General features: G+C 36.0%; 1 protein-coding gene across 2 annotated transcripts in view; it reads right to left on the bottom strand.

Annotated features, from left to right (window-relative positions):
* The window catches only part of AMMECR1 (AMMECR nuclear protein 1), a 108,026-nt gene that overhangs the window by 47,619 nt on the left and 42,975 nt on the right, over window positions 1-17,432 (bottom strand). For both annotated transcript variants that reach the window (XM_039233495.1, XM_039233497.1), the window contains exon 2: window positions 7,200-7,310. In XM_039233495.1, coding sequence (XP_039089426.1) covers window positions 7,200-7,310 — 111 coding nt within the window. The remainder of the gene's footprint in view (window positions 1-7,199; window positions 7,311-17,432) is intronic.

Below are 17,432 nucleotides of genomic sequence, written 5' to 3'. Positions count from 1 at the left end.
TCGCGGTTCGTGAATTGAGCCCCGCGTTGGGCTCTGTGCTGACAGCTCAGAGCCTGGAGCTGCTTCAGATTCTGTGTCTCCCTCTCTCTCTGCCCCTTCCTCACTCACACTCTGTCTCTCTCTCTGTCTCTTTCTCTGTCTCTCTCTCTCAAAAATAAACATTTAAAAATTTTTTAAAAAGTGAAAGAAGATGTAAAAAAAAATCTGGAAGTTGTTTCTATAACAAATATATTTATAACACAAGATAAAAGAGCTAACAAGTGTTTGGCACTTAAAGAACATAAAATTGTTATCAATGATAAGGAAAGTTTTCCAAAGGCCACTATTTGGGATATCCACATTTGAGGTAGTTTCAACTTTGAGAGAAGGGTACAGATCATGGACGAGGGCTTTGTTTTCTTTTCCTTTTAAGGAAATCTTTGAAAAAGTACTTTCTCATGCCTATAAAATAGCAACTAAAAATTTAATATTATTTGCCACATAACTTCTAAACATTCAATTATTTTCAAGTACTCAAATTACTAGCAACATTGTCCTCTACAAATGGTAAGAACTTATTATCTGTATGATACTCTAGATGGGAGTAATCGCCTTGAGTATATATTGGTGTAAGCATCTTATTCTTCTAAGACACTAAAATACAAATCTGTTCTCTTGTTCATTCAGGTCCTCATGATTCAAATACTTTGGATACTTATAAGGAGACTCAATATTTTGTAAATGTTCAGACAAAAGTAAATATATTGTTAAATGCCTACAGTGTGATTTCAGACTGCATCTAATATAATAATGATTTCCTGCAACATTTATGTTCTAATTTATCTCTACCACTTCAGTTTTTCATCTGAAAGAAATGGAGAATATCCCAAGCAATGATACTCAGGAAAGGAGATAGATATCAATTTACTGTACTGAAACAAAACATGAATTCATTTTCATGGGACAAGAGAGAAATGGAATCTAAACTATTAAGTTTTAATTTGCTTCATTTGCCAAGCACCAGTGTTATAACCCAACTGGTTGTAGTTAGACTTTGGTGAACTGTGTGTGTGAGTGTGTGGACACAGACACACACACAGACACAAAGACACACACACACACACACACACTCTTTTCAGTGTGCTCTATGTCTGAGGTTTCAAATTTTTCCATAGTAAGTTCATTTTTCTCTTCAAAATATGTGTTATTAGTCTCTCAAAATAACTTAATACCTTGTATATGGTACTTTGATATTAACAATTTACACACATCCCTGGAATTTGGACTTCTTTGTCCATATAGGATAAAAACAAACCAAAAAATGGTATAAAGTGTTTTGCTGTTGCTCAAAGTGGACAAGGGATGGGTCAAATAAAACGATTTCATAAATTGCTTTAAATACATTTCTACTTTTATTACAGATGCAGAGTATCTGTTTATCCAGTGCCACCTCTGACTCTTTGGCAAACTTCACTTTCTATCTCAGACTATAATTATTTATATATCTTATCTTTCCTACTATATTATAAATTCCTAAGGCAAAATTTAGATCAGATTTGCAGAATGAACTGTTTAAACATGATTAATGGGGAAATATCAGCCTCCCAGGGCAAAGCAGTCAAGTTTATAGATAGATGTAAGAATAGGATCAATTTCTTGTAGTTTCCCCTTTTCTTATGAAATGCCAAGAACCAAGAGCTCTGACATCACAAAAGCCTATTTTCAGCTGCTCTGACACCTTCAGCTTTTTACAGATGGTTTTTCTGCTTTTCTACTCAAAGGCATTGTGTCTGTGGCTCTTTAAAGCAACGCTGGGGTTCCAACTGGAGACTGAAGATCTGAAAGATGTGATAAGGTATTGGGAATCTGACATACTCACTACACTCAATTTCTGTGGCAGTAGGTGCTTTATGAATTCAGATAGTTCTCTCTAATTCAGGAGCCATTACCCATACTGGGAATGGTTCTCATTCTTTAGTTTCTTCTACATTCTGCTGGCCACATCTCTGTGCATTAGCACAACTATGGAATGATGATAGAGGGCATTAAACTAGCGGTTAGAAAGAGGATTCCAGATTTCCACAGATTATATTTAGCCATGTTATCTTATGAATAATTTCAAGTAGAGGGTATACAACAATATAGGTTCTAAACTACACCTTAAATGCTTATAAAATCTGAGAAACACTTAATTTCTCATTTAGTAATTTATACACTGAAGCTAACAAATTAGGTACAAGTTTTTAGAAGTCAGGCCAACCTGCCTTTTGTAAACAGGCACCAAAATGTAGGCTGGAAATTGAGCTAATTATTTTGCATAGTGTTTTTGATACATCTAATTTATTTCTCGAAAAAGTATATTTTAGCCAGGAGTCTTGCCACAGACACTTGCCAAAAATAGTCTGGCCTTAGCATCTCCAGAATAAGCTTCCATGACAATAGTGCAGTTAGAAGTGACTCATGTACAGCTTTTCTTTTAATAAGAAAAATCAATCTGAGTGATGCCAACATGAGGACTAATCTTAAATGAGTGGGGGCTTGTTTAAACTAATTATTCTCCATAAGCCAAGTCCAGTTACCTAAAATAATCAAGAATAAGAATGATCACAAAATAGTCCACTCTGAGAGGAAAAATATAATTATGCTGCTTACAGTAGTTTTAAACTCATACTGCTTTAGAAAAATGACAGATTATAACACTAAATACAAAAGCAAATTTGGTTTACAACAAATCTAGTCACCCAGAAGAACACAATCTAGCCAGGACCTTTGAAAGTAATAAAGTAGGTCTGTTAGCTATTTCTAACATAACAAAAATCCTAATAGAAAAATGAATGTTTGTAACATGCAGTCAATCTCTCTCCTCTCTCTCTCTCTCTCTCTCACACACACACACACACACACACACAAACACATGCATGCATGCATCCACACCTCACTCACACAAAACAAACTCCTAAATAAAACACATCACCTTTTATGTGGTCACCATGTTCCTTAGAAAAGAATAAACCTCCATGGCTAATTTCTCAGAATTAAGTAATGTAACAAAGTAGCATAGTTAAGAATCAAGCTCCAGATACTGCCCACACACCTGCATTATTATTTCACTGCTAAGAGGTCTAAATTCAACAAAGTAAACAAAAAGAAAGATCACTGTTTAAGCTTGAATGGTAGACCACATTTCTGTTTTATGAAATAAGAACACATCTATTAATCACCTATATGTTCTAGAATAATTACCACCAACTCAAATTTACATAAAAAATAGACCTACCCTTTACTGGGCAACTTAATGGCCAAAATGTTAATGAATCTTCTTTGTCTGAGACATTTGTGTTCATCTGTATTAGTCATGATTCTCTTCCATATATAAGCATGAACTCTAAGTACTAAAAGAGAAGAAATAAATTTGCCTCTGCTTTCTAACATGTAATAGCCATAAATGCAAGTAGCTTGGCAAATACTAGACAGTGTTCTTCTTCAGCTGGGACAAGGAATATTTCTACTTTGAAGATCTGACCACTAATAAATATAGTAATTTGTGGGCTTTAGTATGTCATCATGGATAAACTTCTATCAATAATTTTGAGCTCTTCATCCTGCTTCCTATTTGCACTAATCTTTCCTGCTTTTACTCAGTCACCAAGGGCAAGGAAGGAATAGTCTATTTAATGGTTTGTTTCCACAAAGTCATTTTGCTCTCTATACAGAAATCATGCACTTTTACAACTGGGAGGAAATTAACCTATTTATTAGTTTTTAGTTCAGTCCAAAATCAAAGTTTCAATGAGGAGAACATAAAACTTGATGACAGGTGTTTCAATTTTAAAACTGTATGTTTATAAATACTTAATCTAGGATAGGCATTTCATTTAAAAAGTATCCGGTCCCTTTTCAGATTTAGGTTTTAGAGATTAAGGAACCACACGGGGCGCCTGGGTGGTTTAGTCGGTTGAGCGTCTGACTTTCGCTTAGGTCATGATCTCGCGGTTCGTGGGTTCGAGCCCCATGTCAGGCTCTGTGCTGACAGCCAGCTCAGAGCCTGGAGCCTGTTTCAGATTCTGTGTCTCCCTCTCTCTCTGACCCTCCCCTGCTCATGCTGTCTCTCAGAAGTAAGTAAAACATTAAAAACAAAAAAAAAAAATTAAAAAAAGATCAAAGAACAAACTCTAAGACCAATTGTTACATTTTTAAAAAATGTATTCTTCCCAAAGTCTAGTCTATTATTTACATTTGGCCAGAGAGTAAAATTTTATATCATACAGAAGTATACTTTTGTAATAAGCATTGTCCTTTTCTACAGTATTAATCCAAGTTAGTTTTCTTCCAATTAGTCTATACAACCCTGTGTTACATACTTTTTATAATCCCATCTATGGATTTTCTGGCATTTGAAATACTGTTCCAAAATTTCAATCTTAACTCCTATCTAGAATTAGTGAAGAATTATCAATCTATGATTTATACATTTTATAGTAATTCTCCTTCAAGTTCATTATTTTCATGACAAAGCTGCAAAACATAATTTCTCAGAACAATTTATTTTGTCTTCTCTTAAATGTCATGGTAAAAAGCTTGGATTTTGCAGTTGAGTGGCCTAATTTTGAATCCTGATTCCACCACTTATCAGATGTGGGAGTGGATAAGTACTTAATTCTGTACATCTCGGTTTCCTCATTTGTAAAACATGGTTATTAGTTGGGACTGGCATCCATATAAAGCCCCTGTGCAGTATCAACATGTAGCAAGCTTTAATAAATGGCAGCTATTATTAATAATGCCATCAACAGCAGCTTGTAGAAATGATAAGTGCCCCCTATTGGACCAAAAGACATTATACTGTAGCTTTTCTCAATGACCCCACAGTTTTGACTCTAAGATGAATCTAGAAAAAAAGAGCAATTGTATATTGTAAGAGTTGTTTTCTTCTGTTCCCCTCTTCCAAATAACTTCATTCTTATGGTCATGTAAGCAAAAGGAATGGAGCCAGACAAAAATGAAAAGACTGGGTATGTATATGTGTATACACACAGAAACACGCACATCTAGTGTGCCATATGCTATTTCAGGAAGTTGTATAAAAACATGAGAAAAAAGGTGAAAAGTAAACAGGAAGAGCCACAGACTGCAATGAAGGTAGCCACATATACAAATGTAGGCAAATTTCCAGGTTCAACTATTTGACTGATTCACTCAGAATCACTTTGTTGTCCGAAAAATACACTATAATTCTTCTGGTAATACCCCTAGGAGACAGATCCACAAGTCTGGAGAAGCTGAATATTTTCATCCCTTCTTATCAATGGAGGCAAAAGAATTTTGTATTTTCTTTAAACAAAAACAAACTGCTACTACAGTTACTGCTACTAAGGATTTCTAAAGTACATAATATTTGATACTAGGATTTCTGCCACAATTTCATTAGAAAGTACAAAGGCTTTCTAAACTCTCCACTCAGACTCCCCAACTAGAAAGAAAATGGTAATTTTATGACAGACTTATATTTCTAAAAATGTGTTCTTTGGGATACTTACTTATGGCAATAAGATAATGAATGGAGTGGGAGAATAAAAGGGCTCTGTGGTCAAAAAAGTTGAAGTCTGGGAAATGCAACATTCTAGATCTCACTCCTAGAGATCCACAACACTATTAACACAAAAGGTTCTGAGAAGTCCTGCAGTGAGCACAGCTTAAATTTGTTTAGCCAGTGTTCCCCAAACTTAATTTGGCCATAGAATCCTTTTATTCAAGCAATAACCAAGGAATCAGGGCTCCTAATAACAACTTATTTTTGGAAAGGTATAATAAAGTGCCTCTGATTAGCTATTAAAAGAGTAATTTTGTATGTACCTGTCCCAAAGAAGCAGTCACTGGCAGAATTTGCTAAAGTCCCAAAATGAGTCCATGGTATTTCTGGTCAGGAAAAAAAAAATATCCAACTTGCTTTGTCTGGCATTTACACTATCTTCACCAAGTTCGAGTCATTTCCAGAATGTGTGTTTGACCCCTTTGCTACCTGTAGGTTTTTAATCAACTCCAAACACTCAAGTCTAATACCTGTGTCAATCTAAAAATGAAGGTGACCCTCTAAGCCTATGCTTTTCTTTCTGGGCTCCACTGTAAGCTAAGAAATCAGTATAGTTGTGAGCTACACCTTTAAATATAAGAATACTAAACTCAGTTACCAGCATTTTATGAACTGGTACTATGAGCTACATTTATGCAATTCTGTAATAAAATAATGAATGTCCCACAATGTTAATCCAGAAGCAAAGCAGTGATTAAATATTACTTCATTCCCCTGACACCTCCTTAACCTCCCTAGGAAGTAGATAGAACAAAATACTGTAATTACTACATTATCTATTGGAGGTTAAGCAATATACCCTAAGTACCAATAGTCAGCAGAGACCAATTTCCTGTTGGACAAATACATGTGCAATATTATAACTATAGAAACTATCAGATAATCACCCTGAAATGTGAACAAAAAACAGGAAATTCCTTTACTAATAGCTTATTATTTAAGGAGTTTTCCCTTTTGCAATAATTTTGAAACATAATTTGTTAGAAATATAAACTTGAACCCCCAAATATCAGATGGCATGCTCGGTAGTTTTTTATGACTTTGGAAATTAAAGACAAAGTCTTAGCAACTGCAATGAGGCATTCATTACCCTGTCCTTGTGTTAGAAAAAACAAAAATAAGGAAGCTACAATTAATTCTGGGTGAGGTGAATGATTAGGGCTACCAGGCTGTGGAATCACTTTCTTCCTAGGTCCTCTCTTTCATTTCAAAAGTACATAAAGGTTTAACAACATATATAAGTTGAAATAGACATCAACAATTTTTAAAGAGTCTAAGAGAGAAGACACAGTGTTATTGTGGAAAAAATACATTTTGATAAGCCAGTTGAAATTTGGCCATTGGTTTTAAGTTATACAAAATAAAGCTGGCCTTTGAAGGTAAACACTTCAAAACATTTATGGCAGAACACATGTAATCACAGTATTTTATATTATGAAAATATGTAGCAATAACATTTCACCAGAGATAAGGCAAATGGTTGAAGAGAAGAAAAAAATCTGATATGAAAGGAGTCAAGAATGTTGACAATTTAGTACAGGCAAAAAAGTTAAAGCATCGAGTTCAAGTTTCATAAGTTGTTTTTTTTCTTTTTTATGTAGAAGCAGAGGTAACAAAAATTGGTCTTCACCTGGTAAGTGTGTACTCCCTGAGTCCTGAATGCAAATTCATGGCAGAAAAAGTACCTATGCATCCACGCAATCTTTTGTCTCGACCGATCTTCCACGTTACAAACAGTGGGCTGTAATGGAAGATAAAAATAGGGTCAATCAATCAATTCAACTCAACCAAGTTATTTATTGAATATTTACTATATGCAGGGTTAGGGGACTGAGATATGAAGACCCCAGGAAAGGCCCCCAAAGTGCAGGGTCTCACCCAATGGGACTCCTATTTAACAATAATTATAGCTAGAATGTATTGAGTGTATCCTATATGTTAGGCGGCACAATAAATGCTTTAAACAAATTATCTGTGTTATTCCTCATCAACAACTCTAAGACACTGAGTAATGCTATTACCATTATTCCTATTTTATAGATGAAGCAGTCCCACAGTTAATACATAATGAAATAGGAACATCAACCTGGGCAATCCTGGCTACAAAGCCTTTGCCAGCATGGCTGACTACTTGAGTCCTCATTTAAACCTCAAGTTACTAATTGATTCGTTAAGTCTAGTTTATTTTTTTTTAATAATTTTTTTAAATGTTTTTTAATTTATTTTTGAGAGACAGAGAGACAGAGACAGAGACAGAGAGAGAGAAATCACGAGCGGGGAAGGGGCAGAGAGAGAGAGACACACAGAATCCGAAGCATCCTCCAGGCTGTCTGAACTGTCAGCAGAGAGCCCGACGTGGGGCTCCAACTTGAGAACAGTGAGATCATGACCTGAGCCAAAGTCAGCCACCCAACCAACTGAGCCACCCAGGCGGTCCTCGTTAAGTCTAGTTTAAAGAAACCAAACCAAACCACCCAAACTTCAACAAATACTGAATATATCAGGGCAACGTATTGCGAAAGGAGCTATGGGAAATACAAAGTTGCCTAAAGCATACTTGTAGGAGCCAGTACAGAAGGCAGGCATGTTCACAGCTAACTGACACAAGGCAAAAGAAAATAAGTATTATAAACTATGCCCAAAATGCCATAGATTAGGCTATGGGGACAGAAAAAAATTTCATCAAGTTTGATTATCTTCAGCTTGGTCTAGAAAAATTAGTAGAATTTGGAGAGTTAAACGGTAGAGCAAACATTAATAAAGTAATACTCCGAAACAAAAAAAAAATTAATTTTTAGATAAAATTACTGCCAACAAATACAATCTCTCAAGCATTGAATACAATGGCATCAAGAAAGTAATGTAGTTTTAAATGAAGTTTAATACAGTAGATATTTGGATCCTGCAACAAACCAGTGACAGCCTCAATTAATGGTTAAGTGTAAAAACAGTTGTTTTCTGGTTAGAAGCAACTCTGTATGTCAGTTTTTATGAAATAAGTTAATTTATACATTTTAGCATACTGTGTAAAGAGAGAAACACCCTATAGTTGAGGGTTGGTTCATGTTAATATGAGTATTTACAGTAGTATTGGTACAATATATTTCTGCTTTCTGAAAATTTAAATTTTAGGGGAACACACCATATGTCATATATTTCTAATAATATGCTGTCGAGTTAGAGAACACATTCTGTTTTTAAAGTACTCTCTAGGGGCGCCTGGGTGGCTCAGTCGGTTAAGCATCTGACTTCGGCTCAGATCATGATCTCACAGTTCATGGGTTCAAGCCCCACGTAGAGTTCTGTGCTGACAGCTCAGAGCCTAGAGACTGCTTTGAATTCTGTGTCTTCCTCTCTCTGCCCCTCCCTGCTCACACTCTCTTTCTCTTAAAAATAAAGATTAACTTTAAAAAAAATTAAAAAATTAAAGTACTCTCTCATCAGCAGTTGGGTGAAAAGATCCTGTTCAAGTACTTCAGTCACTTATCTCAAACATTTAAATAATGATGAATTCTGACAGGTAGCCACAAAGGCAGACAGGTTCCCAAATAAGCAATGTATACAAAGCAGGGAGCAGTACTAAGAACTACCTTCTTCTAAGACCCAAACGCCAAGAGGCATTTAAAAAAATGACTTAAGTATAAGACCAAATTATTGTCAATGTTAGTATTCAAGTGTTGGATGACCTACATTAAAGGTAGTAAGATAAAAGGCAAACAGAAGATTCCACGTTTTCTATTTCCACATCATATGTACCTAAACATCTAATAACCTAAGATACTGATGCTCCAGTGGGACCATTTCTCTACCTGCTCTTGACTAAGAATTATCAGGAAGATGAGAATTGGATGTTTAACTCATACGAATACTACTATCCTAAAATCCATATATTTTCTTTACAGGTGAATTTCATCTCTTTACTTCTCACTTTGTAATTGGTAGAGTCACTGTCAGCAACCATTACACGGACAGTAAGATACCAATCTTCTCCCATAACAGCACCTACGCAAATCATCTCTACATAACACGTCCCTTGGCAGATTGAGAACCAAGTGAATCACACTGTAACACATACACCAACATGTCTTTAAAATACCAATGATGGCTTCTCAATGACATAGAACTAAGTGGTACAGTCTCTTCCTCAGTGACTTGAGAAACCTAAAAGTGTGGGTGAATTCATTCCGTATCAAAAACCTGAGAAATGAAAGTCATCTAAAAGTGCTTTATGTTCAGGGCACCTGGGTGGCTCAGTCAGTTAAGCAACCTACTCTTGATTTTGGCTCAGGTCATGATCTTGCAGTTCATGGGATTGAGCTCCACCCTGGGCTCTGAGCTGACAGCACAGAGCTTGCATGGAAATCCCACTCTCTCTCTCTCTCTCACTCTCGCTCTCTCTCTGGCCCTACCCTGCTCACACAACACACTCTCTTTCTCTCAAAATAAAGAAATAAACTTAAAAATATATTTAAAAGTGCTTTCCCTTCAATTATCTTATTTATCCCACTAAAATATATATATGCACATCACTCTTACTATAATCCTCATCTACTCCAGCAAACAATCAAAATTTGAAGGGTAAACAGAAGAAAAATACAAATTAACCACTATATAATGAACTACATTGGAGGGCATTCAAGACACATAGTAGAAAAGTTATATACGGTTTCTTATAACACTATGGTATCACTGAATTCAAGGGGTAGGAGTGCGGGAAGGTAAGCTGCATTTTACTAGGTGGCCTGGGAGAAAAGGTACCTCTTTCCATCATCAGCAAGGGCATGGAGATGTAATAAAGCATAGCACTTTCGGAACACAGAAAGTGGTCTGCTAATCTCAATAACGTGCTGTGGTCTCTTTCAGATTTAGCATTTTATGCATTTTAGGCACTGCTTACTATTTGTTCTCAAGAGCCCTCTTTACCTCATAACAGGTAAAGCAGACGCAGAGCTGTCTGCACACCCCCTGTTCCTTACCTGCCCCAGGCAACATCCACTTTGGGGGCTGGTATTGCGGGTGAGTGTATGTGTCAAGGATGGCAGACGTTCCTACTTTACAACCACACTGTGTTTAGGACAGATGCCTGAAGATGGAAAAAACCAGACTTTGGGTAGGCAGAAGCAAACTATGCCTTCAAAATCATGGGCTGTAATTCCTCATTTACAAATGCTTATCCGGTGTACTTTATAAAGATCATGTACATGTTCAAGCAAAACAAAACAGAAACAGACCCATAGATACAGAGGACAAACTGATGGCTGTTAGAAGGGGTGGAGGGAGGGAGATGAATGAAGCAGGTGAAGGGGGTTATGGGGTACAAGGCTATCTTATGTACAGCATAGGGAATATGGTCAATAATATTGTAATAACTGTGTATGGTGATAGATGGTAACTGGGCTTTTCGTGGTGACCATTTCATAATGTCTATAAATACTGAAATTACTAGGTTGTATATATGAAACTAACACAGTATTGTATGTTGACTATTCTTCAACGAGAGGATTTTTTAAAATAACATATACATAAAATTAAAATGAACCAAAATGCCTACACACAACATCTAATGGGAGAAAGAACTAGAGAAATGAAGCATTTTAAAGTAGATGGAAACAGAATAAACATCACTGAACACAAGAGATTGCATCTTGTGTGTGATAACGACTTTGTACAGGGCAGTGACGATGGGAACATTCAATCCTTATTACCTAAAAATAGGAACAAAAATTTTTCTTTTCCCAATGCACAGAGGGAAGATATAGGCAATTTCATTCTTAAATGTGTTATTTAAACATGTATGAGTTCCCAAAAGGACGTACCACATCAGCATAATCAGAGTTAGATCAATGTAGAAAAAGGGATTTGAGCCTATGGAGAGGAGCTGCTTGGTGACAAGGAAATAAGGAAAACAGTTCAGAGTAAGACAAAGACTGAATGTTTTTGGAAAATAGTTTTACCATATGGTTTGAAGCCACCTACATACACTGAAAAAAAATACTACAAACTAGAAAGGGGCTCAAAATGAAATGAAATATTAATGGAAATGTTTATCTGAGAGTAACCAGACATGTTTTTTTTTAAGGAATTTTCCTACTTGTGAACATTTTGTACCACTACATTCTGAGAAACCTTTTGAAGGAAAGTAAACTCTGTCCATTTTTCCACGTCTGCAGACAGGTACAGGAAGTAACCACCTAATCTACATGAATTCTCTCTGCCAACTGGCAGCCAATAATACCATCAGGTCAATAGTAGTAGCTCTCCGGGAAATGTAGTTGCATGGAATAAGCAAAAGTACGGAAAAGCAAGGTAAATCGGAACAGGATCTTCACAGTCCAAGGTGTATGCCACTTCCCACATCCCTCTTTTGAGACCACTGAGGCAGACCAGAACAGATTAGACATATTTCTGCGGGAGAGGTACAATGATGAAAAAGGTATATTCACCTAACAATGTTTTACCATAGATCTCCTCCATACCAAGGCAGAAACAGGTGAAAAAAATACCCTTAGATATTTGCAAGTCCCTGATCTGGCAATTTGCTCTTCCCTAGAATGAGATTTTTAGGTGGAAACATTAACAATCTGATATCAATCCCCACCAGTCTCATGCTAATGACTACAATCGGGTATTCAACAAAGTTATTCATATTATACATAGATATGGGAAAAGAGAAGCTACCTCGTCATGGTTCTTTTCTTTTGCCATCAAAGAATGCTTACTTCTCAACTATGCTCAGGTTCTGTTAAGCAGTTCAGTAATCCAACTGAAATATTCATAACATCCAACTCAATACCATAATTTCCCAGAATCTAGGAGCTCAGGGAAAAACAGAAATGGTGGAGTCCTCTCTCTACCACCAGGTTAAAACATTTCACTTCCGGTTTCAGTACAGGGAAGTTACATATCTCATTTATAAGTCACATGAACTACAGATTCAATTTGTAAAAATGCACTCAATGTGGTCAAATATTGTATTAGTCTACTTGGGCTGCCGTAACAAACTACCACAGACCAGGCAGCTTAAACTTGAGAAATTTATTTTCTCACGGTTCTAGGGACTGGAAAGTACAAGATCGAGGTTCCAGTAGGGTTCTGTTTCTGGTGAGAGCTCTTGCTGGCCTGCAGAGGACTGTTTTGTACTCACTTGGCCTTTTCTCTGAGCATTCAGAAGGAGAGAGAATTAGCCTCTCTTCTTATAAAGACACTACCCCTATTGGATCCAGGGCCCACCCTTATGACTTCATTTAACCCTAATTGTCTCATTATAGGCCCTATCTCCAAACACCATCACAGTGGAGGTTAGGGATTTTGCAGGGCCACAATTCAGTCCATAGTAAATCCCTAATAAGAGCAGGTGCACATAGTTCAAAGTTTACATAATTGTCTACAGTTCTTAGCTGAAAGAAATTTTAAGAGATTGCCCATTTCCTCTTCATTTTACAAGTGAAAACTAAAAATCGATCCAGGGAGAGTAAGTGTAGAGTCACCTTCCTGGTTAGTGGTAAAGGCTGGCTAGTTCGCCAAATTTTCTTACTAGTGCAGGAAAACAGAACTGTGAATAGCAAAGCTACATGTCTTCTAAGATACTGGAGAATAGGACATTCTTATCAATACAACAGAGGTAAATGTAAGCACAAATCTCATTCTCCTCCTCCCAGGAGAGGAGAGATTAGGTGAGAAGATATCAGGACAAACTAGAAATGCTGGATCAGCCCAGAAACACTAGACACAATTCACAAGCTTCTATACTATTCCCATTAGAAGCCATGGCAAAACCTACCATTTTATCTTTGAGGGTCTCCCAACACCCTTTCTGACTCCCTCTCAACCTTCTTCCTTCACTTTTTTCCCCACTGTCTAGCCAGCCTGCATCAAACTCAAGTGTTCTAATATCTACAAATTTCTGCCAAGTCAAAATTCCCGCCAAATGAAAATTTCCATTTACCATTGGTTGGCAGCTATTTAGCTACGTATTGATCTGTTTAATTCATATTACTTAATAAGGCTTTTAAATGAATGAATGAATCATTAATGGATGAATGAGGCCTAACTCTTCCAGATAATCTGAAATTCAAATTAAGAAACCCTGAAAGAACAGTAGGAGGCTGTAAATGGAGGGAGGGTGTGGGTAGAAGGTAAGGTTCCAATACATCTTACACTTTTCTCCTCCACACCAATCTTTTACTGCAGATAAGGAAAATACACCAAATCACCATTATAGCCTTATACAACACACCTCTCCCTCCAACTTTTGTAAATAGCCTGTATCCCGTGGGGGTCAAAAGAATAAGGAGACCCTACATAAACACACAGCATTGGTTAGTAGAGAAGACCACAAATATCTGAAAGTGGAAATCAGGAATTACCAATCTTTCAGTATTTTTCTTTGCCTGGTATCCCAGAAATTCTATTGTGGCAGCATTATATCCCTCTCTCATTTTTATAGTGCTAATTTAACTGGCAAATGCCAGAGGAAGAGAGACAGTCTGAAATCTTAGAAATGACTAGGAAGGTTAAATGGTGTGTTTGTGTGTGTGTGTGTGCGTGCGTGTGTGTCTTATAAATCAAGTGTAATAATCACCAACATATAACCATCCAAATCACAAGGGATTAGATTGTTTCTGCTGAATTCCTACCTGAAAGAACCATTTCTTCCTTTCAGCAAGACAAAACAATGATTTTCAATAAACTTAAAAAAATTTCAGTCTCAGACTTGATACAATGAGATAGCCTATCATATTTTATTTTTTAGAGCCCTGAATTAGATGAGAAGGCTTGCCTGCATGGGAAAAAATACTGTATTTGCACATATTTTCTAGTCTTAGTTTATACTGAAGTGAGTATTAAATTTAAAATAGGTAGCATCTTGAGGATGAGGCTCCTAAACTCATAAGATAAACTTTAAATGACAAATTGCTATAGATTTCCAAAATGAAATAATTTACATTCAGAAATCCTGTTCTGAAGCAATTTGCTCAAAGGGCTTTAAAGGTTGAGACTCCACCTTTACCATGAAAAGAATTATTTTAATATAAAACAGATCAGGCAAAAAAAGACCTTCTACTGAAGTCTTAAGTATTCTAAACTCAATATAAGCAAAACTCAGAGAGCTAGGAAAACTAGATTCAGGGTCTTAGAATGCTTTGATACAGTAACTTTTACTTTTTTTATGCCGATTGAAAACTTTTATGGAACTGTGTTTGGTACCAAATGTTTGGTTCCATTTGACAACTCATATGGTGGGTGGTTAGGGAATACTTAACACTTCAAACAATGAAAACCACTAAAGGTGTTTTCTTTTGTTTTGTTTGTTCTTCACCTGTATCTTAACTCCCCAGCTAATGATCTATCTTTTCTACCATCTTGTTTTATATTCATAACCCACTCAATTACCAGGAATAGATAGGAAATAAATAGGCTGAAAGATTTAAACACTAATATAAAAAGGGCTGTAAAGTAATCTAGCTTCTTCATTCTAGATTTCCATCTTATTTCCCATTCTAATATCCAATGTAACCTGTCAGGTTCATAAGACCTGCAATAAATCTGTGATGTAGTTGTTTATGAAGTTTTCTGGGTTTTGAAAGGTTAACTGTTATGATTTCAAGATCTTTGAATTGGATTACTTGCTCCTTTGAGAGAAAGGAGCTGGACAGACTCAGCTTATTTTAGCAAGAATTCCGCAAGCCCTTCTCATTTTAGGGGTTAGAAGAAAGGCAGGATCTAGGGGCAAGCACTCAACTGAGACCGTATTTTGTATCAGGGCTGCTTATGTTGCCTTTAATGCCCCCCGCCCCCACCCCTCTTTTACCTTGTAGAAAACAGTTCAACCTTGCAAGAACCTCTATTTTGAAATGCCAAAGAGGGTGAGGGTTTTTTTTTTTTTTTTTAACATGGAATTGACATCCTCACCTCCAAAGTGCTTTCTAAAAATCACCTTTATTTCTACTTCCCACCAAAGTAGAACTTCTATACTATAAAAGCACCCAGTTCAAGTGTAAAAGTCAATGAATTTTGACAAATGTGTACATACACATAACCTAAAGCACAATTAAATTACAGAACATTTCCATCACCCCAAAAAGTTCCCTTGTGCCTCTTTGCAATAAATTCCCTCTCCACACTCCTGGACTCTGGCAAACACTAACCTGCTTTCAGTCCCTATAGCTTTGCCTTTTCCAGAATTTCATATAAATGGAATCATCCAATATGTGGTCTTTTGTGTCTAGCTTCTTTCACTTAAAGTAATGCTTTTGACATTCATGCATGTGTTTGGTCTTTTTTATTGTTGAGTAGTATTCCATGGAGTAGATATACCACAACTTGTTTATTTAAATATCACCTGCTGATGGATACTTGGATTGCTTACAGTTTGGGCAATCATATATACAGCTTCTATGATAATATCTACATTCAAACTTTTGTGGGAACATAAGTTTTCATTCCTCTCAGGTAACTACCTATAAAGAGAATTGTTGGCTATGAGTAGGTGTATGCTTTACCTTTATAAGAAACCACCAAACTATTTTCCAAGTGGCTGTACCAATTTCCAGTGGCCATACCTACTACATTTCCTACCAGCATTCTGAGTGTGCCAGTTGCTACACATCCTTATTAACACTTGTTATTTTTTTTAATTCAAGTTAATGTGTTAGGGGACATTGCATTGTGGTTTTAATTTGCAATTCTCTGACAACTAAGGGTACTGAACACCTCTTCAAGTGCTTAATAATCATTCACATATTTTCTTTTGGGAAGTGCTTGTTCAACTCACTGACTCATTAAAAGTTTTCTAATGTTTATTTATTTTTTGAGAGAGAGAGGGAGATACAGAATCCAAAGCAGGCTCCAGGCTCTGAGCTGTCAGCACAGAGCCCGACACAAAGCTCGAACTCACGAACCATGAGATCATGACCTGGACTGAAGTCAGATGCTTGACTGACTGAGCCACTCAGACACTCCTGACTCATTTTTAAATTAAACTGGATTGTTTGTCTTCTTTTAACAGGAGTTGTAGGCTTTTTAAAAAGTATGCTCTGGATACCAAACTTTATCACAAATGTCTATTACAAACATATTTTCCTGGTCTGTGGTTTGCCTTTTAATTTTCTTAATGGTATCTTTTGAAGAGCACACAATTTTGATTAAGTTTAATTTAATGGATTTTTGTTTATTGGTTCATGTTTTGTGGCTGATAAAGGAATCTTTATCAAAAGGTCATGGAGATTTTATCTTATTCTCTTCTAGAAGTCTCATAATTTTAGCTTTTACATTTAGGTTTATGATCCATTAGGAGTTATTTTTTTGTGTATACTGTGAGGTTCATTTTTTAAATTTGTTAATATTTGATGGTGGATATTTGTGTGTATAAACATAAGGAATATTGGTCTGTGGTTTTCTTTTCTTATAATAGCTTTCTTAGATTTTGATATCATCGTGATGCCAACTTCATAGAATGAGTTGGGAAGAATTTTGTCCTCTATTTTCTACAAGTTTGATTTGTTCCTTAAATATCTGATAGAATTCATACTAAAGTCATTGGAGCTTAGATTCTAATTATTGGATGATTTTTTATTACAAACTCAATTTCTTTAATAAATATAAGGCTATTCAGATTTTCTAGTTCTTTTTGAGTCAATTTTGGTAAATGGTATCCTTTAAGGAAATCTTCCATTTCATATAAGTTGTAGACTTTATTGTCATAAACTTATTCACAACATTCCTTTATCCTTTTCAAGTCCTTAGGATCTATAGTGATGTCCATTCTTCCCTTCCTGATATTAATTTGTGCTAATTTTTATCTTTTTTTCGTCTGTATCAGTCTAGCTCTAAGTTTATCAATTTTATCAATCTTTTCAAAGAG

The sequence above is a fragment of the Hyaena hyaena genome, unplaced genomic scaffold (assembly GCF_003009895.1).
Source record: "Hyaena hyaena isolate Hyena2069 unplaced genomic scaffold, ASM300989v1 scaffold_77, whole genome shotgun sequence".
Classification (NCBI taxonomy): Eukaryota; Metazoa; Chordata; class Mammalia; order Carnivora; family Hyaenidae; genus Hyaena; species Hyaena hyaena.
This window is presented reverse-complemented; position numbering and strand designations above follow the sequence as displayed.